The sequence below is a fragment of the Typopeltis vanoorti genome, chromosome 16, assembly GCF_054136105.1.
Source record: "Typopeltis vanoorti isolate ZY-2024b chromosome 16, IOZ_Tvanoo_1.0, whole genome shotgun sequence".
Classification (NCBI taxonomy): Eukaryota; Metazoa; Arthropoda; class Arachnida; order Uropygi; family Thelyphonidae; genus Typopeltis; species Typopeltis vanoorti.
In genome coordinates, this window is record NC_143564.1 from 43,454,227 (window position 1) to 43,476,173 (window position 21,947).

At 36.7% G+C, this 21,947-nt stretch overlaps 1 protein-coding gene across 3 annotated transcripts in view; it reads left to right on the plus strand.

Moving 5' to 3' along the window:
* The window catches only part of LOC150097976 (protein phosphatase methylesterase 1), a 371,474-nt gene that overhangs the window by 246,472 nt on the left and 103,055 nt on the right, over nucleotides 1–21,947 (plus strand). For all 3 annotated transcript variants that reach the window (XR_016549609.1, XM_090406577.1, XM_090406576.1), the window contains exon 13: nucleotides 3,839–3,883. Coding sequence is in view for 2 of the 3 variants with exons in the window: in XM_090406577.1 (XP_090262703.1) it covers nucleotides 3,839–3,883 (45 nt within the window). In the remaining variant the exon portion in view is untranslated. The remainder of the gene's footprint in view (nucleotides 1–3,838; nucleotides 3,884–21,947) is intronic.

A 21,947-nucleotide genomic window follows, 5' to 3' on the forward strand; every position in this document is an offset into this window, starting at 1 on the left:
CTAGCAAACAGGAAAAAGAGGGTTGCTATGATTGAGACTTCAAACTTCTGAAAGGGTCATACAGGATTTCATTTGATGGAATTTTTCAGTTTATGGAGGGTGAGGAACATCCTTGGAAGCTGAGAATGAATGTCGCTAAGGGGGTTAAGGCTAGATTTTTCTCTCATAGGGTGGTGCATGATTGGAATGGATTGCCATTGGATGTTGTGAGTGTAAGCAGTGTGAATGAATTTAAGAATAACAACTGGTGCATGTAGTATGTGGCCTTCCTCGATGAGTTCCCTGACTCCCTGGAGATCTCTCTTAATAATAATAAATAAATAAATTTTATTTAATTATTAAACTTTTAAGACTCAGAAAACTTCCAGGTCAAGCCCATCCCACTAGACTGGGTGTTAGAATAATTCCTAGTGGATTCACAGAAGAAACATCAATTCAGTTGGATGATTTTTTTGGAGACCAATGAGGAGAACTCACCAGAAATGCTTTGGGAAGGAGATTCAACATGGGAACTAATCAAAAGAAGGCAATTGGAAAAACAAAGAGACACAGGGACTGAATAATACAAGGGATTACACAGAGAAGTCAGAAGAGCCATCAAGCAGGACAAGGAAAAGTTCTATACTAACAAATGTGAAGAAATAGAGTTCCAGATGAGAAGGCACAATTATAAAAGGATGTTTCATTTAGTTCGTGACTTAAAGCACACATTTAAGTCTAAATTGAATGTCATCAAAGACAGGAATGGATCATTACTAACAGAAGAGTTGGAAATCAAAAACAGATGGAAAGAATACTGTGAGGAACTGTACAGCAGAGTACAGTTCCTAAATTTTCTCCACATTTTCTAAATAAAGAAAATGTGGCGCCCTCCCACCAGGAAAATTTTGATTTTGATTTGGAACCTCCTCCACTTAGGCATGAAGTCGAAAGAGCAGTTAAGCAGCTCAACAGCAATAAGACCCCAGGCGCAGAAGAAATCCCAGCAGAGTTAATTAAGGCCACAGGGGACGGAGGGATAAGAGTGTTTCATAGATTGATTACAAGGATATGGGAGACAGGATCATGGCCTAGAGACTGGAAGAAGTCAGTTTTTATACCACTACATAAGAAAGGTGATATGAAAGCATGCAAGAATTATAGAACTATTAGTTTGATATCTCATGCAAGCAAAATTTTATTGATGATCATGCTAAATAGGATTGGGGCCAAAGTTGAGGCAGAGATGCCCGAGAAACAAGCTGGTTTTAGGAAAGGTAAGGGCACCAGAGATCAGATCCTTTGGCTTAGACAGATCATAGAAAAATATAAAGAATTCAGACTCCCTCTGGTAATGTGTTTCTTAGACTGCCCTAAAGCTTTTGACTGTATTGAGCATGTGATACTGTGGGAAGTAATGAAAAGAATGGGTTTTCCTCAACACACTGTCAGGTTGATAGCCAACTTGTATAAGGAGCTACAAGCCATGGTAAGAACAGATGTTGGATTGACTTACTGGCTTCAAGTTGGAAAAGGAGTTAAGCAAGGATGTTTACTTTCCCCTCACTTGTTTAGTATATATGCGGAGGATATCATGTGGGAGGCATTGGATGAGCTCAGGACAGGAATTAGGATAGGAGGTAGATTTGATCAGTAATCTGAGGTATGCTGATGATACAGTACTCCTTTGTAATGACATGGAAGAACTAGGACTAATTCTTGACAAAGTTAACAAGATCAGTAATAACAGAGGACTTCAACTTAATCCTAGCAAGACAAATATTATGGTTTTCAAAGGAAATACAAACAGAGAAGCTCTTGAGAAACAAGTGTACCTTAATGGAGAAAGAATTGAGGAAGTCAGCAAGTTTGAGTACCTAGGATCCATTATTAATGTGAAGAATTGCTGTTCAGAAGATGTCAGAAAAAGGTTAGGAATGGCTGAAACAACAGTCAGAGACCTGTCTAAAATCTGGAAGGATGGATCTATCTCCATGGAAACAAAGTTGAGGATTTTGGATGCAGTTGTTTTTCCAACAGCGACTTATGGATGTGAGACTTGGAACCTAAAAAAGTCAGATAAGAAACGGATATCTGCTTTTGAGATGTGGTGTTACAGAAGGCTGTTGAGGATATCATATACCGAAAGGCATACAAATGAATGGGTGTTAGAAAAGATCAGCAGAACTTTAAGGCTTCTTAAGGATATTGACAGAAGAAAGTTAAAATATTTTGGACACATAGAAAAGATGAAAGAGGGACTTCTCAGAACAGTAATAGAAGGTAAATTTCCTAGAAAAAGAGGCAGGGGTAGACCATCAATGAGATGGATGGATGCCTGTGTGGAGTGACTGATCTTCAAAGAGTTGAGGCCGCCAGAAAAGCAAACAACAGGACTACATGGCGAGGCCTGGTGTGGCATGATGTGCCAAGCATTGGAGGGACCATACGGCATCTGTAGATGCCCAGTGAAGATAGTAGTTGTATTAAACGTTTATTCCCCTGGAGGCATTTTCATATACCATAAAGATAAAAGTATGACACACAGAAGAAAGGCAAGCAGTTGAAGTGTTTGACAGTATTAAATGAAGCAATCATACAAACCTTATTGGCCCTTTATGATCTCAATAAAGTCTTGATTCTTTGGTTGATGATCTCATAATAACAGATTTTAAGTTTGGGGACTGTTGTAGAAATGTGGCAGAATTCCAAAAACAGTCTCACAGATTTAAATATTCATCTGTATAATAAGAGTATGATTATTTGAATTAGTGGAACAGTCCACCATCCCTAAATGTCTTTACAGCAGTTGAATGTATTTTTATCTAGTCAGATATTGACATTTCTTCTAGTTGCACAAAAATATTCCAATTTACAAGGAGAAAGGGATCCTGTAGTTGCCAGGATGAGCTAAGTGATAGAGAGGAAGAAATAAGGATAGCTAATTTATGGTAAGGCTTGAATGAAATTTCAATGTTATAAGAGAAGGTGACTTAGTGGATTTTTGTGAGTTTTTTTTTTTTTTTTTCTTTTTTGGTGGGGAGAAGGGGGGATAGAGAAGTGAAGAGGATAGAGTTTTGTTGATCTGTTTGAGAGGGAAAGTCGTTAGCTAAGGAAGTGTTCACAAATATGTTTGATTTCGGTGCTGAAGGTAGCATTTCCAAATAGATAGTATTTGTTAATGTTTTAATAATACCATAGTCTCTTGGAAAGAGTGGTGGTGCAAAAGATGATTGATGTAATTACTTGTGTATGAGTGTCCTCTAGATAAAGAAGAATAAGATTCCATTAGGTGTTGTATATTTAGTCTTAAATGCAGCTGGAAGCTCATTTTTTAGTTTAATGGAATGAAGACTGTACTAGGAATAAATTAAATTGATGCCACTATTTCCTCTTTTTTTTCCCCTTTCTTTTTCTCTCTCTCTCACACATGCACATGCATAGATATAATAATTGTAATAAGCCACACAAAAACAAATGGCATGATTATGTCAAATACCTAAAACCTACCCATAGACTTTTAGTTAAACACTTTCACTCACTTCTTTTTGTATAGTACTTTTTTACATGTTATAATTCTTATATTGTATCCACTGATATTTCTGTGACAGAGATGAAATATTGGAATCATTAAGTCATTATGTAATTTAGTTTGAATTCGAACCTGCACCCAACAGGCTGCAGGTTCGAATCTCACTATTAGGTATGGATGTTTGCGATTTCCTTTAGGTGGGAGATGAACTTTATCACCCGGTGTAATACTGTCTTCATTCTGTAAAAATGATTATTTTCTTCTTTACTGTTATAATAACCCTAAGGTGGTATTTTAATGCTCTAAAAACATTTTTTAATAATTTAGGAGTGGACAGACTGGATAAGGAGCTGACTATTGGACAAATGCAAGGTAAGTAAGTGTAGAGTACAATAAAATTTTTCGCAATTCCACAAGCTATAGGTAATTGTCATCAAGTATTTTCTTGAAAATTTATTGAAAGTGAAATGTCAGGTTAGTATGACATATTCTCAACTTGGTCCTAATTCCATCACTTTGCTGCCATTAGCCTAGTGGTGAGTGTATCTGCCCTCCACCCAACAGGCTGCAGGTTCGAATCTCACTATTAGGTATGGATGTTTGTGATTTCCTTTAGGTGGGAGATGAACTTTATCACCCGGTGTGATTCCACCACCCTTCTTATTAGAGGCCTGAAGTGGTTTGAAAAGTAAAAGTTCCATGTTTGGTTTCTACAGCATGATTTTTAGACTTGCTAAAAAATGAATAAAATTAATAAAAGTGAAACAGAAAAACTGTGCTTACCCATATAGGTGTAAAAAAAAAAATATATATATATATAATAATAAACAAATAAATAAATAACCTTTGTTGTTTATAGTACTCGTCTTGATGGTTATTTAACATTAGTTATGGACAAATAAAGAGTGCACATAAGAGAAAAGATAGGAATGGTTTTTTAGTGTATCTGATTGAAAAAAGAGGCGTGGAGGATGTAATAGAATATGATATTGCAGTTTTGCTTTTGTGATTGCAAACAAGTGCATTTTTTCAAAAAAATATAAGCTATCATTAGTTTTGATTAGCAGGAGGAAAAATTGCAGTGGACAAATTATCTTGCAGAATGGAGATGGGAATTGAGTGACCAAAGCAGATGACATAGTTGATCTATTTAATGATCACTTTATTAGAGTGTTTCATCCTGGTACCACAGGCTTTATTTGTAAAAGAATACTGACTGGTAAGTGTTAGAAGTGAATGAAAATGACATATTCCTAATACTGAGTACACTAAATGTCAATAAGGCATGAGGACTAGATGGAATTTCACCACATGTTTTAAGGGAATGTACTATGGAACTGATTGTGTCATTAACTTGACTGGTTAATGAAAGTCTTGTAATGGAGCAGGTTCCTGAAGAGTGGAAGGAGGGTAAGATAGTACCATTGCATAAGGGTGGTTGTAAAATGGAGGTATTAAACTATAGGCATGTTTGTATTTTTTCTGTAGTTAAGATTTTGGAGAAATTGGTGAGAACTCATATACAGAACTGGGCAGATGAGGGTAATATTATTTATGCAGGCCAGCATGGATTTGTTAATGGGCACTTGTATTTTAGTAATCTGTTTACCTTTTACAATAGAGTAACAAGAGCAGCAGATGAAGGTAAGGCATACGTTATCATTTTTTTGGATTTTTTCAAGGCATTTGACAAGGTGCCATGTGACAAGTTGATTTTTAAGTTGCATCATGTGGGTGTGGATATCAGATTAGTGGATTGGTGCTCCCCGATATGCAACTCTGATAGATATCAGAGTTTTATATTGGGGAGTGGGGAATAGGAAGGTTACAAGTGGAGTTCCACAGGGTTCAGTCCTGGGACCATTGCTGTTCAATCTTTATGTGAATGATATTATCACAGGAATACAGGGAGATGTTTAGTTGTTTGTAGATGTGAAGCTTGGGAGGGTGATTAGTAATAGTGCTGATGTTTTGGCTCTTCAAAAGGATTTGAATAAGCTGAAAAGGTGGACAAATGAATGGGGATTACAGTTTAATGCAACTAAATATAAGGTTTTGAAATTTGGGATCCACAAAGATGAAGTTACACTGGAAGAAGCAAGGAATCTTGAAGTGATTGTGGATAGAAATTTAAAGTTCTGAGGATATATTGCAAAGATTGAAGATATCTCAGAGAATTGCAGGAATGTTGAGGAGAACATTGACACAAGAAATAAAAGTGTGCTGGTCTCATTGTATAAAGCTTTGATCAGACCACATCTGGATTTCTGTTCTTGGATATAGTCACTGGGAATTGAAGGGGATAAAGTAACCTTGGAGAGGTTGCAAAGACAGATAATAAAAATGATGTCAGGACTGTACAACCTTGATTATGAGGATGGACTGAAGGCATGCTTCACAGTTTAGTGGATAGAAGGCAGAGGGGGGGGGGGAATATGATCGAGACACTTAAACTGTTGAAGGGTTATTATTGTATTAACACTGAGGAGATTTTTCATATGGTAGAATGAGGGAAAGAAGTGAAGACAAGAGGCCATCCCTGGAAGTTTCAAAAAGAAGTGGTAAGTAAAAAGTAAGAAGTAAATATTTTGCATGAGAGTGGTAGGAGCATGGAATGCATTGCCTGAGAGGGTGGTGAACATGCAGACTGTGGATGATTATGGAGTGGTCTGATAGACTTTGTGTTCACTAGTGTTGACCTCCCTTGATGAATCCTATGACTCGATTGGGGGGGGGGGTGTCAGGATAATAATAATGAATTAATGCCGGTGCACAGTGGTGGATTGTAACCCAAGTTGCTCTAATGCATTTCCGAGCATGCATAGAAGTAAAAAGAATATTATCAAATAAGGAGCATTCAGCTGTTAGGGATGTAGGAGAGGAACACAGAAGGAGAAAAACTGTGGATTTTGTGGCTTCAATATATGAAGATGGAACAGAAATCAGAAGAAAAGTTAGAATTGGAAGACTCCATCCATCCATCATTGGCTTTAACAGGCACTTAAGCACCCATAGCCTTCCAAATATCCTTCGATTTCCTAACCGTAATAGTAGGATAAGGTGGTTATCCCTATGCCTCCAAGTATTCTTGTCTTCTGAGGAACGAGAAACCTGAGTTTTGGGGAGAAAAAAACCCTCTACCTTCGTATGAGAGACAGACTAACTCACCTTTAGTCGAAAGAGACCAAATAAAGGTTCTTCATGTCATGGACTGGAATTGAACCCAGGTCTTTCTGACCAAAGGGCTTCATCTATACCGACTGCTACAAAGGCTCTGAAATGGAAGACTGAGAGAGAATATTCTTGTATAAAGTGATAAGTGTGAAGTTTATTGTAGTTATTAATCCACATAGAATTTAATTCAGTTAAGTGAATGGAACTTTATTGCACTCCAGTTCATATAGAATGGGCCCAGTAAAGTTTGTTTTATTTCAGATTCTCAGTCTTAAAGGCAATTTGAGACTTTGACATGTTTTAGTTATTTAGTTATATAGACTTTGTGTTCACTAGTTGACTTCTGCGATGAGTTTTGGGACTCCATGGGGATCAGGAAAATAATAATAATTACGCATTAAAAATGTACAGAACATCAAATTGCAAAGATGGACTTTCCTGAAGTAGCATTTGAACATCTACATTCTCATTACAAACATTGAATTTGGCTTTATAATTATTAGGCAATAAAGTAAATTATTAGGCAGTATAATTATTAGTAGGCAAGTAAAGTGATGTAGGTAGACATTAAAGTGTTGAATTGGACAAAGAGATTTATTTGTGCTGTGGTTCCACTCAGGACTGTTCCGTGGGTTTGCACCACCTGGGCGCACAAACAGTTCAGTGTATTATTATTTATTCCCTATTTTTTATGAACGTGTTCAATTATACCATCCCTAAATTATGCCGCCCGGGTTCTTTGCACCCTGGTACTGAATGGACCTGGTTCCACTCATGGTTTTACCAAGGAAAAAAGTGTAAGAATTTTTTGAATCATTGGAGAATGAAGCTGACAAAGAAAAAGAAAAGTTTGTGTTGGAGATCTATACCAGACATGCAGAAATGTTTTGGGAACATTTGGAGAAAAGAGCAAAGCTAATAATAATGGTAAGTTCATATTGTACTTACATCCAGTACATGGAATAATTATGACTAACACCATGTACAACAAGATGTACACAAATTCAAAACTGTGAAAATAATTTTTGTCCTTTTATTGCCAATTCTATAGAACAAATAAAATATTTAATATTTTTAGGCACAACTTTTAGTTAAGAATGATGTAAATTAAATATCGTAATAGATAACAGAATAAGTGATGTTATGATGGGGAGCCAGCTGAATATATAAATTTATATGGAATTAGAAAAAAATTAGCCAAAACACTAAACTTGTGGTATACAAGTCAGTGTCCAAACAAATTTTAACTTATTATTCTGAGAATAAGTTTATATCAGCAGTTGGTCAGAGATATGAGTAGATTTTGAGGTAAATTAGACAAGTGATCAGATAGCGTTAGTTGTAGAATTATATTAAAGTAAAGGTATTAGAAAGGAACTTGTCGTTATTGGCATTTAAGAATGTGCAAGCAGAGTAGCTAATCCAAGGTGCTATGGTTACTTAAAGAGATGGGAGAGAAAAGTAGAATGCAATCATAATCATCTTGTTGTATAATAGCGTCCTGAACTTTCCCATGAGAGTTAATATCAGTAATCTGATAAGATATTAACATTTATTAACATTATTCAGGTTATAAAAGGAATCAAACTCACCCATAAACAAATGAATGGTAATAATTCGAAGGCAAAGAACATGGGGCATTGAGCAATATGGAAAATGCTAAGTGTTACTGACAACAAGAGAAAAATATTATTTTCTTATACAAAGAAAAAAAATTATTATAACAATACAATTATTTCTTTTTTATACTACTGAAAATATTCATACATCTTATCATTTAAGAAATAAAGTAAGTTTTGGATTTGGCAATTTCTCTTGCCTTCAGTTGCACTGTTTGGCATATCATAGGCAGTCCTTGTCTCAGCAGCAAAATACAGTACAGCTTGATATACTTATTACCTTCCTTCTGTAGGTCCATAAAGCCCATATTCCATATTTTCACAATTTCATATTATTTTGCTTTATAAGAGAATATGCAATTGCAGCCATTTTTGTTTCAATGTTATTCTGTGTGTATAATGTTTCTTTTCAATGTGCCATCACAATTTAATATTTTAAAGATGTTAAATGACAACTGAAGATCAAAATTTTAGTTAACTTAACACGGAGCACTCATCTGAGGTGACAACAGGATCGGACAGTTAGAAACAAGTGTGCATGTGCACTGATTATAAGAAGTACCATATTTTCTGGCGTATAAGATGCACTTGTTTTTCTTTGAAAATAGGTCTGAAAAACAGGGTGCATCTTATACGTCGATATAGTTTTTTATTACTTTCATTTCTGGAAATTTTCTCTGTTCTGAGTTACGCAATTTCTTTCTTGCTTCCTTGCAGTGTGTGTGAGAGCATTCCAGTTACATAGAGTTTAGTGGATGCACATGCGCTGTCATTGAAGATCACAGCTGTGTTCCTGTTCGTTTAAACTTTCCAATTGTTGTCATGGTTGTTGTAAATGGTGACAAATTTCTGCCGTTAAATTTTCTCTAAATTTCTTGGCAAATTATGGCTGAAAAACGTCGGCATTGCTACAATATTGCATACAAGCTATGTGTGATTGCGTAGCTTGGAAACATATGCTAAAGAACATGGAAACAGGGCTGCAGAGGACCATCCCCAACTGAGAAAATGATAGGAACATGGATAAAGTTTTTTCCCTAAAAAATGTGTACAAAAAAGGGGGTGCATCTTATACGCAGGCAAATACGGTATTTAACAGTTCCTCTTTCCTTCAGGTGTATTGCTTGGCATATGATGGGCACTCCTTTTGCATATGTCTCATTGCTTTTTGGCATCTATACTGACAGTTGGCACTTGTAAGATGCTATTATTTGTAAGATACACGCTATTTCAGTGATGTTAAAATGTGGGGGGAAAAAAATGTACATTTTAGAATCAAAGAAATATGGTTTGAGCACTGTCTTGTAAATTGCTAGTTTAGTGTTTAGGCTAATTTCTCTCTTATTCTATGTGAATTTATTCAGGTAGCTCTTCACCATACCAGCTTAGCTTATTTTGTTGTCTCTTTCCATATTTAATTGTCGCATCACTAAAAACTGTATGTAAATAGCTGAAATATTTTGTTTCTATAGGTTCTTGTTCTATAGGTTCTCCACTAAGAATACAGTTGAAGCTTTCTGTTTCTTGCCTATTAACATAGTTTTGGTCTTTTATTGCTTTTCTTATCTAATTTTTATTTCAATAATTCAATCTAGCCAAAGAATTCTGAAGACTTGTGCTTGATTTATTTAGGCAGTTTGTTAGCTTAGCTCTTTCCTTTATACATCATCTGTATAAAGGAAAGAGCTAAGTTGAATCTCTAAGTTGAATATTGTTATTAGGTTTGATACCACTTTCTTTCAAAATGTGATCATAGCTGATGAATAAGAGAGCAGAAAATGTGCATGCACCCTTGTCTTGCGAAAGATTTTACATCAAGCCTGTAACTTTCAAATTTTACTTATGAGTTAAAACTTAAATATAAACTAAGTATTGCTAAATTCCTTTTGCAATATTCTTCTCTCCATTTCACACTTAGAAATGGAAGAAAAGATATTGTAAAACAAATCAAAGATGATACAGCTGGCATGAAAACTGAAGATAAAGATATGCCAGATGTTTGGAGTAATTATTTTGAAAGACTATTATACTAGAAGTGAGAGAATTGGTAACATAGCAATTATTGAAGGAGATTTCAGTCAAGGGTATACATAAATACTTGAGGTAGAAAAGCCATCAAAAACCTGCAATGTAGAAAGCAGTTGGAGAAGATGATATTTGACCAAATATGCCAAAAAATTTCACAGTGCTGCAGTGCATAATTCACAAAACATGGTCAGAAGATCAAATTCTGGATGATTTGAGCAGAGCTCTTATAGTACCCACCATAAAAAACAAAATAAAACTAAATATGAGAATTATAGAAGAATTTCCCCACAGTTTGTTCCAGGTAAGATTTATGCAAGCATACTTGAGAAGAACATAAGAAAACTTGCCAAAGAGAAATGTTTCCTTGGGTTCAGGCCAAATGGGTTGTAAGGAACAGATTTTCTCTATAAGACAGAGATAGTTGAGAAATCATGGGAATATAAGAAAGATTTGTGTTTAAGTTTTATAGACCTGAAAAAGCAAAACGTTTGTGCATACTAGATTACTTGTATATAGAGGTTAATGACTTCACATTAATTGCTTTAGTATCCCATAATGCAAAGCACACATTCTTTCAGGTGTGTATAATGCTATGCATTATTGGAAGTATAAGTTTCTGTATAAGTAAAGGATCTTCTCTAAACACTAGGCATTCATTCAGAGCACTCTAAAACCTCAATGAGTAACCAAAAGAAACTTATAAATCATATAAGGTTCTTTTAGTCTCAGCATTCTATTAGTCTCAGCATTGGTTTTGCCAGACAAAACCTGCAGAAGCCATAGCTCCACCCAATGGCAGACAAAAACTCATCACTAAGCATCAACCTCCACAAACTGCCACTTCAACAGATCCCCATCTGTGAACAAATACATCAGTGAGAGCCAGACCTAGAAGAGATACCAAGGTAAACTGTTCTGGCAAGATAGATTGATTGGACCTGTGGTCCTTTAATCCCTTTGTTGGATTTGCAATGAAATTTTTGGATTAAGGAATATTATTGAGCACTTGGCTTGCCCATTGTGGGTTATTGACTACCGGTAAGTTTCTTTTGGGGTGCTTAAGAGTCAAAGCTGTATAACTGAGAGGAGACCTCCACATAGTCTTTAAAGGAATGCGGAGAATTGACCAGGACTTCTAACCTAATTTCCAATCCTCACTTTCTCGTGGTGCACCCTGTTGGGTATCTATATGATACTGAACGAACGAGGATGGACTGGCAATTTGGGATTTAGTCAAACAAATTGTATTCTTATTGGCTTAAACCAATATAGAAAATGATGGTACAACATGATAAAAATTTCATGCCAGCTGGGGCGTTGCTCAGTTAAACAAGGCCATGGTTGTTTTTGCCAGGGAACCAGGGCAAACAGCAAAAAGTCAGCTACTGGAACAAATCTGAAAGCACACCCCAACTCAGCATCACTAGAGATAAAGATCGGTACTATCAACATAAGAAGCCTGAATGGCAAAGAAATGGAGCTAGCTGAGGAATTAGATAAGTACCAGATCGACATAATAGGGGTGACTGAAACAAAAAAAGACAAAAACTAGTGAGATCTTTCTGAGCGATAAATACAAAATATTATATTCAGGAAATGACAATCAAGGAAAAGAAGGAGTGGCCATAGTATTCAACACTAAATACGAGGCTAATCTTCTTGAATGGCAGGCAGTCTCAAGTAGAGTGATGTGGGCAAATATCAGAATGGGAAACTGGACAATGAGACTTATTTGTGCCTATGGTCCCAGAGGAGGTTATATTAAGGTAGAAATGGAGGAATTTTTTGATGCTTTAGAAAAAGCAACTGACACAATGAAAAGGGAAAAGTTGTTCCTGGTTGTGGATCTAAATAGCAGAGTAGGAAATGATTGTCAGACATACAAAAATATTTTGGGAAAATTTGGAGAAAAGATCAAAGCTAATAATAATGGCAAATACCTGTTGGATTTCTGCTCAGGACATGGACTGGTTATTACTAACACCATGTTAGTACATTAGAATGTGCACAAATTCACATGGAGAGAAGAGGCAAGGAATAAGAAAAGTCTCATTGACTATGTTATTGTTGATAGTGATATTTTCTCCCTGATGCAGGACACCAGAGTGTGCAGAGAATTTGTAATCGGAAGTGATCACTATTTAGTCTTGAGCAGGATAAAATTGAATTTCATATTGAAAAGAATAACATGTAAGAAAGTTTTAAAGCGAATGAAAGTTGAGCATCTCTCAGATGTGAACTGTAGACTAAAATACACGAAGATTATTGATGAAAAAATGAAAGAGTTTGAGAACAGGAACGAAACCTTGAAGATTCAGTGGCAAGCCTTGAAGAAAACCCTGATTGATTCACCTAGAGAGGCATGTGGTGAAGTTGTCTGCAAGGATAGAAAAATTAGAACTCCCTGGTGGACACAGGAAGTTAAAGAGGCAGTGAAGGAAAAGAAGAAAGCATATCAAAAGTTCCTGGCAAATAAGTCAGCTTGTGCTCTTAGAGAATACAGAGACAAATGCAAGAAAGCTAAACAGTGTGTAAAACTAGCTAAACAAAAGTCATGGGAGGACTTTGGCAAGAACATAGAAAATAAATATCAAGAAGGTGGCAAAATATTCTGGAGGTTGTTGAAGAAGCTTAGGAATGGAGGAAAGAGTGCTGTAAAAGGAGTTAGAGATGATAAAGGTGACATGAAAATGGAAGAAAAAGATATCCTTGACGTATGGAGTAATTACTTCAAAAAATTGCTAAATGAAACAAGCAGTAATAGCATAGTGGTAAAAAACACTCAACAGGCATACAGTCAGGAATACATATCCATACTTGAAGTAGAAAAAGCAATGAAAGGCTTGAAATGTGGAAAGGCAGGAGGAGTAGATGGTATTTGACCAGAAATGCTGAAGTATGGTGGTATAAAAGTCTTACAGTAGCTGCACTGCATATTTCAGAAAGCCTGGACAGAGGGATGAATTCCCGATGATTGGAGTAGAGCTCTGATAGTATCCATATATAAAAAGGGAAATAAAACTGAATATGAGAATTACAGAGATATTTCCCTACTGAGTGTTCGTGGCAGTTGCACACCCAGAGGGGGGGGGGGAGGCAAGGGGCCCTGGCACCCCACAAAGAAAAGGAAAAAACACTAGAAAATTTTCCCAAAATCTTTTCCTGATTAAAATTCGTTTTTTTTTTTATTTCTGTTGTGTCGTGTCTTCTCTTTCTATACTACTTATGAATTAGCGATCATTGCAGATGCTCAGTCATAGGTCGTATGCGATGCGTAGTGTGCATTCGCAAATCGTCTACTCAATCCCCCCTCCAAGATTAAATCCTGAGTGCACCACTGGTTCATGGCAAGATCTATGCAAGTATACTTGAGAAACGGTTCAGAAGAATTGCGGAAGAAAAGCTTGGTGAAGAACAAGCTGGATTCAGGCCAAATAGAGGCTGTCAGGATCAGATCTTCACTTTACGACAAATAGTTGAGAAAGCATGGGAATATAACAAAGATCTGTATTTAAGTTTTGTCGAACTGGAAAAGGCATATGACAAGGTGCCAAGAGAGAAGCTATTCAATACACTACAATTATATGGTGTCAATGGGGCATTATATCAAGCAATACTTAGTGCTTATTTGAGTTGTAAGTCAGCAGTTAGAATTGAAGGAAGTACAGGAAGATGGTTTAATGTTAAATTTGGTGTGAGACAAGGATGTACATTATTCCCTCTGTTATTCATTATATATATGGATCATATTATGAAGGAAACTGGTATTAAACATGATATCAGAATTGGAGATGTTAATGTCAGCTTTATGCAGATGATGTTATACTTCTAAATAAATCCGCTACAAGTTTGCAAGATTCCCTGACTAAATTGAATAACTGTTGTAATAGACATGATATGAAGGTCAGCAATAAAAAGACAAAGACAATGAAAATAGGCAGAATCATTGAAAATGTCAACTGTGTTGTGAATGGAGAACCTGTGGAACAAGTAAAACATTTCAGCTACTTAGGCACGATTTTTATTGGAGATGGTTAATTAAATATGGAAATAGACAACAGAATCAGCAAAGCTGGTATGGTAGGAAGTCAATTGAATAAATTCATATGGAATAAGAGAGAAATTAGTCAGAACAGTAAATTAGCTGTATACAAGGCAGTGTTCAAACCAGTTTTAATTTATGGATCTGGGAGCTGGCTCAGAAGTAAAACACTTGACCAAATACTAGAGAACACAGATATGAGAGTCCTGAGAAAGATTAAGGGCATGAACAGATGGCAATATCATATTAAAAACGAGGATATTAGGAAAGAACGTGACATTGTCAGCATCCAGGAATATGTTAGCAGAGATAATCTCAGGTGGTAAGGTCACTTAAACAGAATGGACAAGGAAAGATTAGCAAAACAAGTGGTCTCTGCCATGTTAGCAGGAAAATGACCCAGAGGAAGACCAAGATATAGGTGGATTGATAATGGTACAAAGTGCCTTAGACGATAGAAATATAAGATCTGATAATGTTGGAGTCTTGACAAGTAACAGACTGATTTGGAAGAAAATTGTAGATAAGAAGTTAGTAATGATGTAAATTTTTCATGTAGTACTATCATATCCTGTACACCCCTTGATGGTACATGTCAGGAATTTGATGATGATGATGATAAAGTTTTTTTTTTGTTGTTGTTTTGTTTTTTTTCCTTTACTCCTTTTTTTTTATATACATATATATATAAAAGAGAAAAAAAGCTACTTATTGGTATGATTTTTTGGAATGTTTTTTCTGTACATGTAGACTATAATTTGTCCATTATAGTTTACCACATAGTCTACTTCCATGTGGTAGACTATAATGGGCTTTAAATATTATTGAACCTTTGGCTTGCCCCTTTAAAATACTGGTAAGTATTTTAAAACACAGTGCTTCTGGCACTGTGTTTTAAAATACTTACCGGTTCAGTATGGTTTTGTGTTTTGCAGGGTCATGGTCACTGTAGTCTCTCACTTGGCAGATTAGTGGGTTAGGGTGGATAACAGTATATGCTTAAACTGCCTTCTACCTTTTCCTTTGCACATTTCATGTAGCAGACTTGCTGTTATGCCATCTAATTCCATAGCCTCTTTGCATTAATTATTATTTTTTATTATTATTATTGTTCCGGGAAACTCCAAGGAGGCGACAGACTCATCGAGGGAGGCCCTTACATCATGTCTGTAACAACTATTCAACATTCACACAATATCTATCATATCTTGCCTTGAACTCATTCACGGTCGTAGCACCCACAACAGACTCTGGAAGCTTATTCCATTCATTCACCACTCTCCAAGTAAAAAACCTGGCTCTAACACCCTTGTCAACCGCGCTCTTGCCCAGCTTCCATGCATGGCCCCTAGTCCTCCCACCACCAGTCATATTTTCAAAAATATCTTCTGGATCAATCTTATAAAAACCCATCAGTAATATGAATGTCTCAATCATATCACCCCTCCTTTGCCTATCATCCAATTTCTGCAACCCACAAATCCTCAACCTATTCTCATAAGGTTCATTCCACAGACCTGCTATCATCTTGGTCACTCGTCTCTGGACCCTCTCCACTTCCTCCCCATCACGAAGAAACCCTGGTGCCCATAACTGGGCACAGAAGTCCAGATGGGGTCTTATCAAGGCTCGATACAGAGGAACAACAATTTGTTTGTCTCTGCATATTAAAGTATTTTTCATAAGCCAAGTGATTTGGTGAGCTGTTTTAGTCACTTTTGCAATGTGCCCCCTAAACTTCAACTCCCTATCCACCAGCACTCCCAAATCCCTGGCCTCATCAATCTCCTGGAGTACAGTTCCACCAATGCGATATACTGCTGCTATTCTTTTCACCCCAAAGTGCATAACCTTACACTTTGCCACATTAAACTGACATCCATTTTTCCTAGCCCAGTCCTCCAAACTATCCAAATCATCCTGTAAAATTTTAACATCCTGTGCACTCACAATTGCTCTACCCAACTTTGCATCATCAGCAAACAAGTGAACACTTCCTATCAAATCCTTTCCAATATCATTGATGAACAAATTGAAAAGCAGTGGTCCAAGAACAGAGCCTTGCGGCACTCCACTAGTCACAAGACGTCTTTTTGACTCCACTCCTGAATAAACCACTCTCTGGTATCTCTCCTTCAACCACCCTCCTATCCATCTTACCAACCCTTTATCTATCCCCATCTGCTCCAGTTTACTGATTAGAGTTCCATGTGGTATCCTGTCAAAAGCCTTGGCAAGGTCCAGTAGTATCACTGTAAACCCATTACCCCTATCCAGTTCAGCTGTCACTGTGTTATAAAACGTGAGCAAGTTACTGAGGCATGATCTACCCTTCACAAAACCGTGTTGTCCCCCCATACAATATTCCATTTTCATCTATCCAATCCTGTATTCTTTTCTTGACTAATTTCTCTAAGACCTTGACAATGATTCCTGATATGCTAATTGGTCGGTAATTTACAACAGTAGTCTTGGAGCCACCTTTATGGAGTTGAAACTATTTTCCCCTCCTTCCACCCGCTCGGGACTAACCCAGACCCGAGACTCAAATTAAACAAAATGGTCAAGGGTACTGACAATTCTTTAGCTGCTTCTCATACTACACGAGCTGGTATACCATCCAATCCCACAGATGTATTGACATTGAGGTTATGCAATAGACTACTCACCTGCACTTCATTCACCACAATTCCCGTATAATCTACTGGTTTATTCGTTTCTGCAATGCCACCACCTGGATGATATATTCTTGCAGCTCACTCAGTAACTCAGCTATCTCAACTGATTCAGTTACCTCCCTACCATCAGCATTCTTTAAAATCATTCTGCCATGTACATTTTTCCTTTTACTTGCTATATATCTAAAAAACTGTTTAGGATTCTCTTTGGCCTGCATGGCCAATGTTCTTTCGTAATCCTTTTTTGCTTTTCTTACCACACTCGTCACCCTTCTGGCCTGTGTTTTATACCGTTCATGTGCCTGCTGGTCACCTTTCTCCTTAAATTCCCTCCATAGTTGTTTCTTTTTTTGCAGCTCAAGCTTAATGGTGTTATTCATCCATTTAACTCCTACTTGATTTATTATTCGGACTCTAGGTATACAGTCAGCCATTAACTACCTCCCATGCACTATCAACTTTTAGTCCTTGCAGTTGTACATGCCATGGCACTGAGACAATCAAACTCCTAAGCTTGTCATACTTTCCAGCCCGATAATTCCACATGTACCCTGTCTTAATTGAAAATTCCACACCTTTAGCCACCTCCCAAGTCAAGACCCTATGATCACTCACCAATTGGTGGCAATATGGTCATATTTGTTACAGCCAAATCCTCAGATGTAATTACTAGGTCAAGCACTCTCTGACCCCTAGTATTTTCCATTACATGCTGTCGCAGATAGTTATCCCTTAATAACCGCATAAAATCAAATTCCTTCCTCCCATGTGTCCTCTCCTCACTCCAATCAATGCGACCATAGTTGAAATCTCCCATAATAATCACCCTCCTTCCACTCCTTTCTTCTATTTGCTTGTGCATACTATCACCACCATCTTTTCCATCACCTGGTCTATAGCAGCACCCAATTGTATATTTAGTTCTGCTAGCCACAATCTCACACCAAATGGCCTCAAATGTGCTCTTTTCTCTATCCTGCAATTCAACTTCTATTCTCCTTGGCTGTAGCTCATCAGCTATCATCGACAATACTCCTCCCCCCAGTTTATTCTCTCTGTCATTCCTGAACACACTATACCCATCACATTCAATCCCACTAGCTATATCATCTACAGTCAGCCATGTTTCACTAATACCAATAACCTGTGGTCTGGAAGTGCCAACCATGGCCAAAAACTCTTCCTTCTTGTTCCTAATACTCCTAGTATTAGTGTACATGAATTTAAGACCCCCATTATATATCTACTGTATATCTACCCCCCCCCCCTTAACAAATCTAGTTTTAGTGGTAATTAAGGTTAAGTACTATCCTAAGTACATCCAATTCTTCAATGTCTGTTTTCTGAGCAGTAAAGAACTCATCCTACATGCATTATCACCACTTAGATGGTACAATCTTACATGATCACTCAGTGACTGAGCTATTTGGTTTGCTTCTGTTACCTCTCTACCATCAGCAATTTTTTAAAATCATCCTTCCATCGCAATTTCTCCTTTTACTTGTCATAGAGTAAAAAACTCTTTAGGATTTGAAAGTTTTTCCAGTTGGTTATACTATAAATTAAAGATATCAAGAAAGTATATACTTGGTTTAATCGTTTATCCAAGTATAAGCAAACAAAGTTTGCACCTGAAGTATTTTCAGGACTGGGACAACTCTTGTTATAGAAGCTAATATGTGTGGATATGTATAATGCTATGCATTAAGGGAGTGGGTAACATTATACATGTCCACAAGGATGTGTGCTTTGCTTTATGGGATACTAAGGCAAGTGATGCGAAGTCATTAGCTTCTATATATACGAGTTGCCCCACTCCTGAGAATACTTCAGGTGCAAACTTTGTTTGCCTATACTTGGATAAAGGATTAAACCAAGTATATAATTTCTTGGTAATCTTGATCTTTAAGATTTCTTTTGGCCTTTCTTACTATATAGGTCATCCTCTTGTCTGTACCTTATGCTACTCATGAGTTTGCTGATCACCATTTTCTTATACTCTTTCCACAGCTTTTTCTTTTCTTTTTTTTTTCATGTAATTCCTGCTTAATGATGCTATTCATCCATCTAACTCCTATCTGATTTATCTCCCTGATTCTGAGTATACAGTCTGATACTGCTTTTTTCAAACACTCCATCTATGATACCTCCTATATACTACCACCATCTGCCCCTCCATAACGTATCCTATGGCACTGCTGAAAGCTGATTCCTCAGCTTTTCAAAATCTCATTTTTTTAACAGAAAATTTGTATGTCAGGCAGTCTCACAAGTCAGTACTACATGATTGTTTTCTCCGAGCAGAAGCAGAATAGCTAGATTGGTTATTGTTGTTCTCTGATGCTATGAGATCAGATCTAACACTCTAGAACCTTGTGTCTTCTCCCTTACATGTTGTCCCAGGTAATTATCTCTTAGCAGCTGTATAAATTCCATTTCCTTACCTTCTTGTGACCATTCTTCCTCCCATCCTACAGTATGTCCCCATAGTTGAAATCCCTTAATAATAATTACTCAAACTGCACTCATCATGCTAATTTTCCAGTGTATGTCATCTGCATTATGTCCCCTTAATTATAGCAGCAACCAATTATATATTTCATCCTGTTGACTTCTCTTTCTCATGCCAATGAACTATCCTCTTCATCCCTATCGTGATGTATGCCTTCTTTTTTTTGGGACTTCATTTTTTCTGCTGTCATGAGCAGAAGCCTTCTTTCCATTCTGTTCCCTCTATTATCTCTGATACTATGACTCTGTCATTCTTAGTCCACCAAGTCTTACTAATCCTTCTAACTCCTGTCCAAGTTGAGCTAACCAATGTCAAAAATTCTTCACCCTTATTCCAAATACTCTGACATTCATCCTACAACCTTCCTTACGATTTGTGTTGATTAGCCCACTAAGGTTTAGAATCTGGAGAGCTGCATGCAGTAGCATGTGATCACGCTCTCTCTCACTTAATAACTTCTAGGATTCCTGAACCTTCTCTCACTTAATAACCTCTAGGATTCTTGAACCTACTCTCACTTATCCCCCCCCCAAACATTCTAGCTTCCCTTGACTCTTCACTTCCAAACTCTCACTGAATAATTACTTCAAGATACCTGACTCCAAATTTATTCAAATACAAGCCATCTACCTTATATAAATTCTTCCTTCTATCAAACTCACTTCACACATCCACAAACTCCTCACCATTCCTCCTCCAAAATCTGCACACTGATTCATTCATGATCATAGCTCTTTGTCTCAGTTGACCTCTATCATACTGTGCGAACTTTTTACATCCTCACTATTCTGATTTACTTATACAAGCAATTCACATATCTTCTCCCATACCACACTTGTCACCTACTAGAACATTCACACCAGCCAAAATAAACATCTCCTTCACCTTCACTCTTTACATCCTTATGGCATTGCTAACATCTTTAATTTTTTCTCAAGGTGAAACATGATTTTGTAACACTCCTCAAGCACTTCACCTATCAATGAATTACCATATAAAATTTGATCCTTATTCTCCACTTCAGATATTTTATGTTCTGCTTTCTCCTTCTTCTCATCTTTACCTTCTTTTGTTTCTTTGTCATACCATCCACCAGGTATTTCTTCAATTATTCAGCTCTATGTTTTGTTCTATGGAGAAATCCATATGCTTGCTATCTTTCCCATTACCCTCTGTAATTCTCTTCATTTTCCACTGTTTCATTCATGCTGTCACACTTAGTGCATTGCAACAATAACCTCACCATTCACAATCACATTTTTTCATTCTCAAAACACGTACAACACACCTGCTCACCATTTTTGTCCTCCTTCCACAAATCTTTCATCCTACAAGGTGCACACATTGCAGCAAACAAAATCACATGCTGAAATCACCTCTGTTCTTTTACACATTACTGCTACAATGTACAACATTGTATAAAGTAAACCAAAAATAAAAGCCTTTCGTAATAAAAAATAACTAACTCTGAGTTTATAGGTTGTAATATTTATTTAATAAATCCTCTAGTTTCACCAATTAAGCCAGTGGCTTCATCTGGGTTTGGGATGAACACACAGATATACAACAAGCATTAAATATGAATCATTACATAACTAAAAACACTGAATGGGTAGGAACCATTACACAAGTACAGTAGAAACACGTGGAGCGTCGAACCTGGCACATGGTCGGTTATTGTTCAGTAGGTCTACTCTATAGCTTGCAGAAAAATCAAAGTCCGATATGTTTAAAGATCTGATAAAAGATTTCCAAATGTCACACAAAATCATTCCTTGGTTTCTGTTGAGGGTGCCTTGTGAGTAGATTACCATCGTAGCAACATTGTAGTACCATCAACATACTCATCATAAAAGCCTTTCCTTCATGGTTACACGGTGATCAAAATTCATCATAAAAATTATAGAAACAACTATTGTGTTAGAGTAAAGCTTCAGTTTAATATAAACCAAAATAATCACTTGACATTTTGATCTTCATATTAAAAATAAAAGCTTTAAAAACCACAGTCAAACAAACTACCATTACATTTAAACAAACAAATGCTCATAAAAGTAATAATCAAGAAAAAATTAGTTAATTATTGCTAAATATTTTCAAAAGCAATGTATCTTTTTTTTCTCCAAAAATCATAACATAGCACTTTCTCCCCTTTATCGTATTGGATTTTCTGTGTCCCGTGATTTGGTTCATTCATTGTATCCTTTATGGTAGCTGCCAAAGCTTAAATCACTAGCACATGTTCATTCATCCTTTCACAAATTAAAAAATGCACTATATGAAGTGTGGCTATTAAATAATGAGACAAGGTGCGCTGTGAATCGTGTACTCGTAGCAGTGGGATGTGCTTGTGCCGTGAATGACCTTGAAGGTTCTAGAAGCA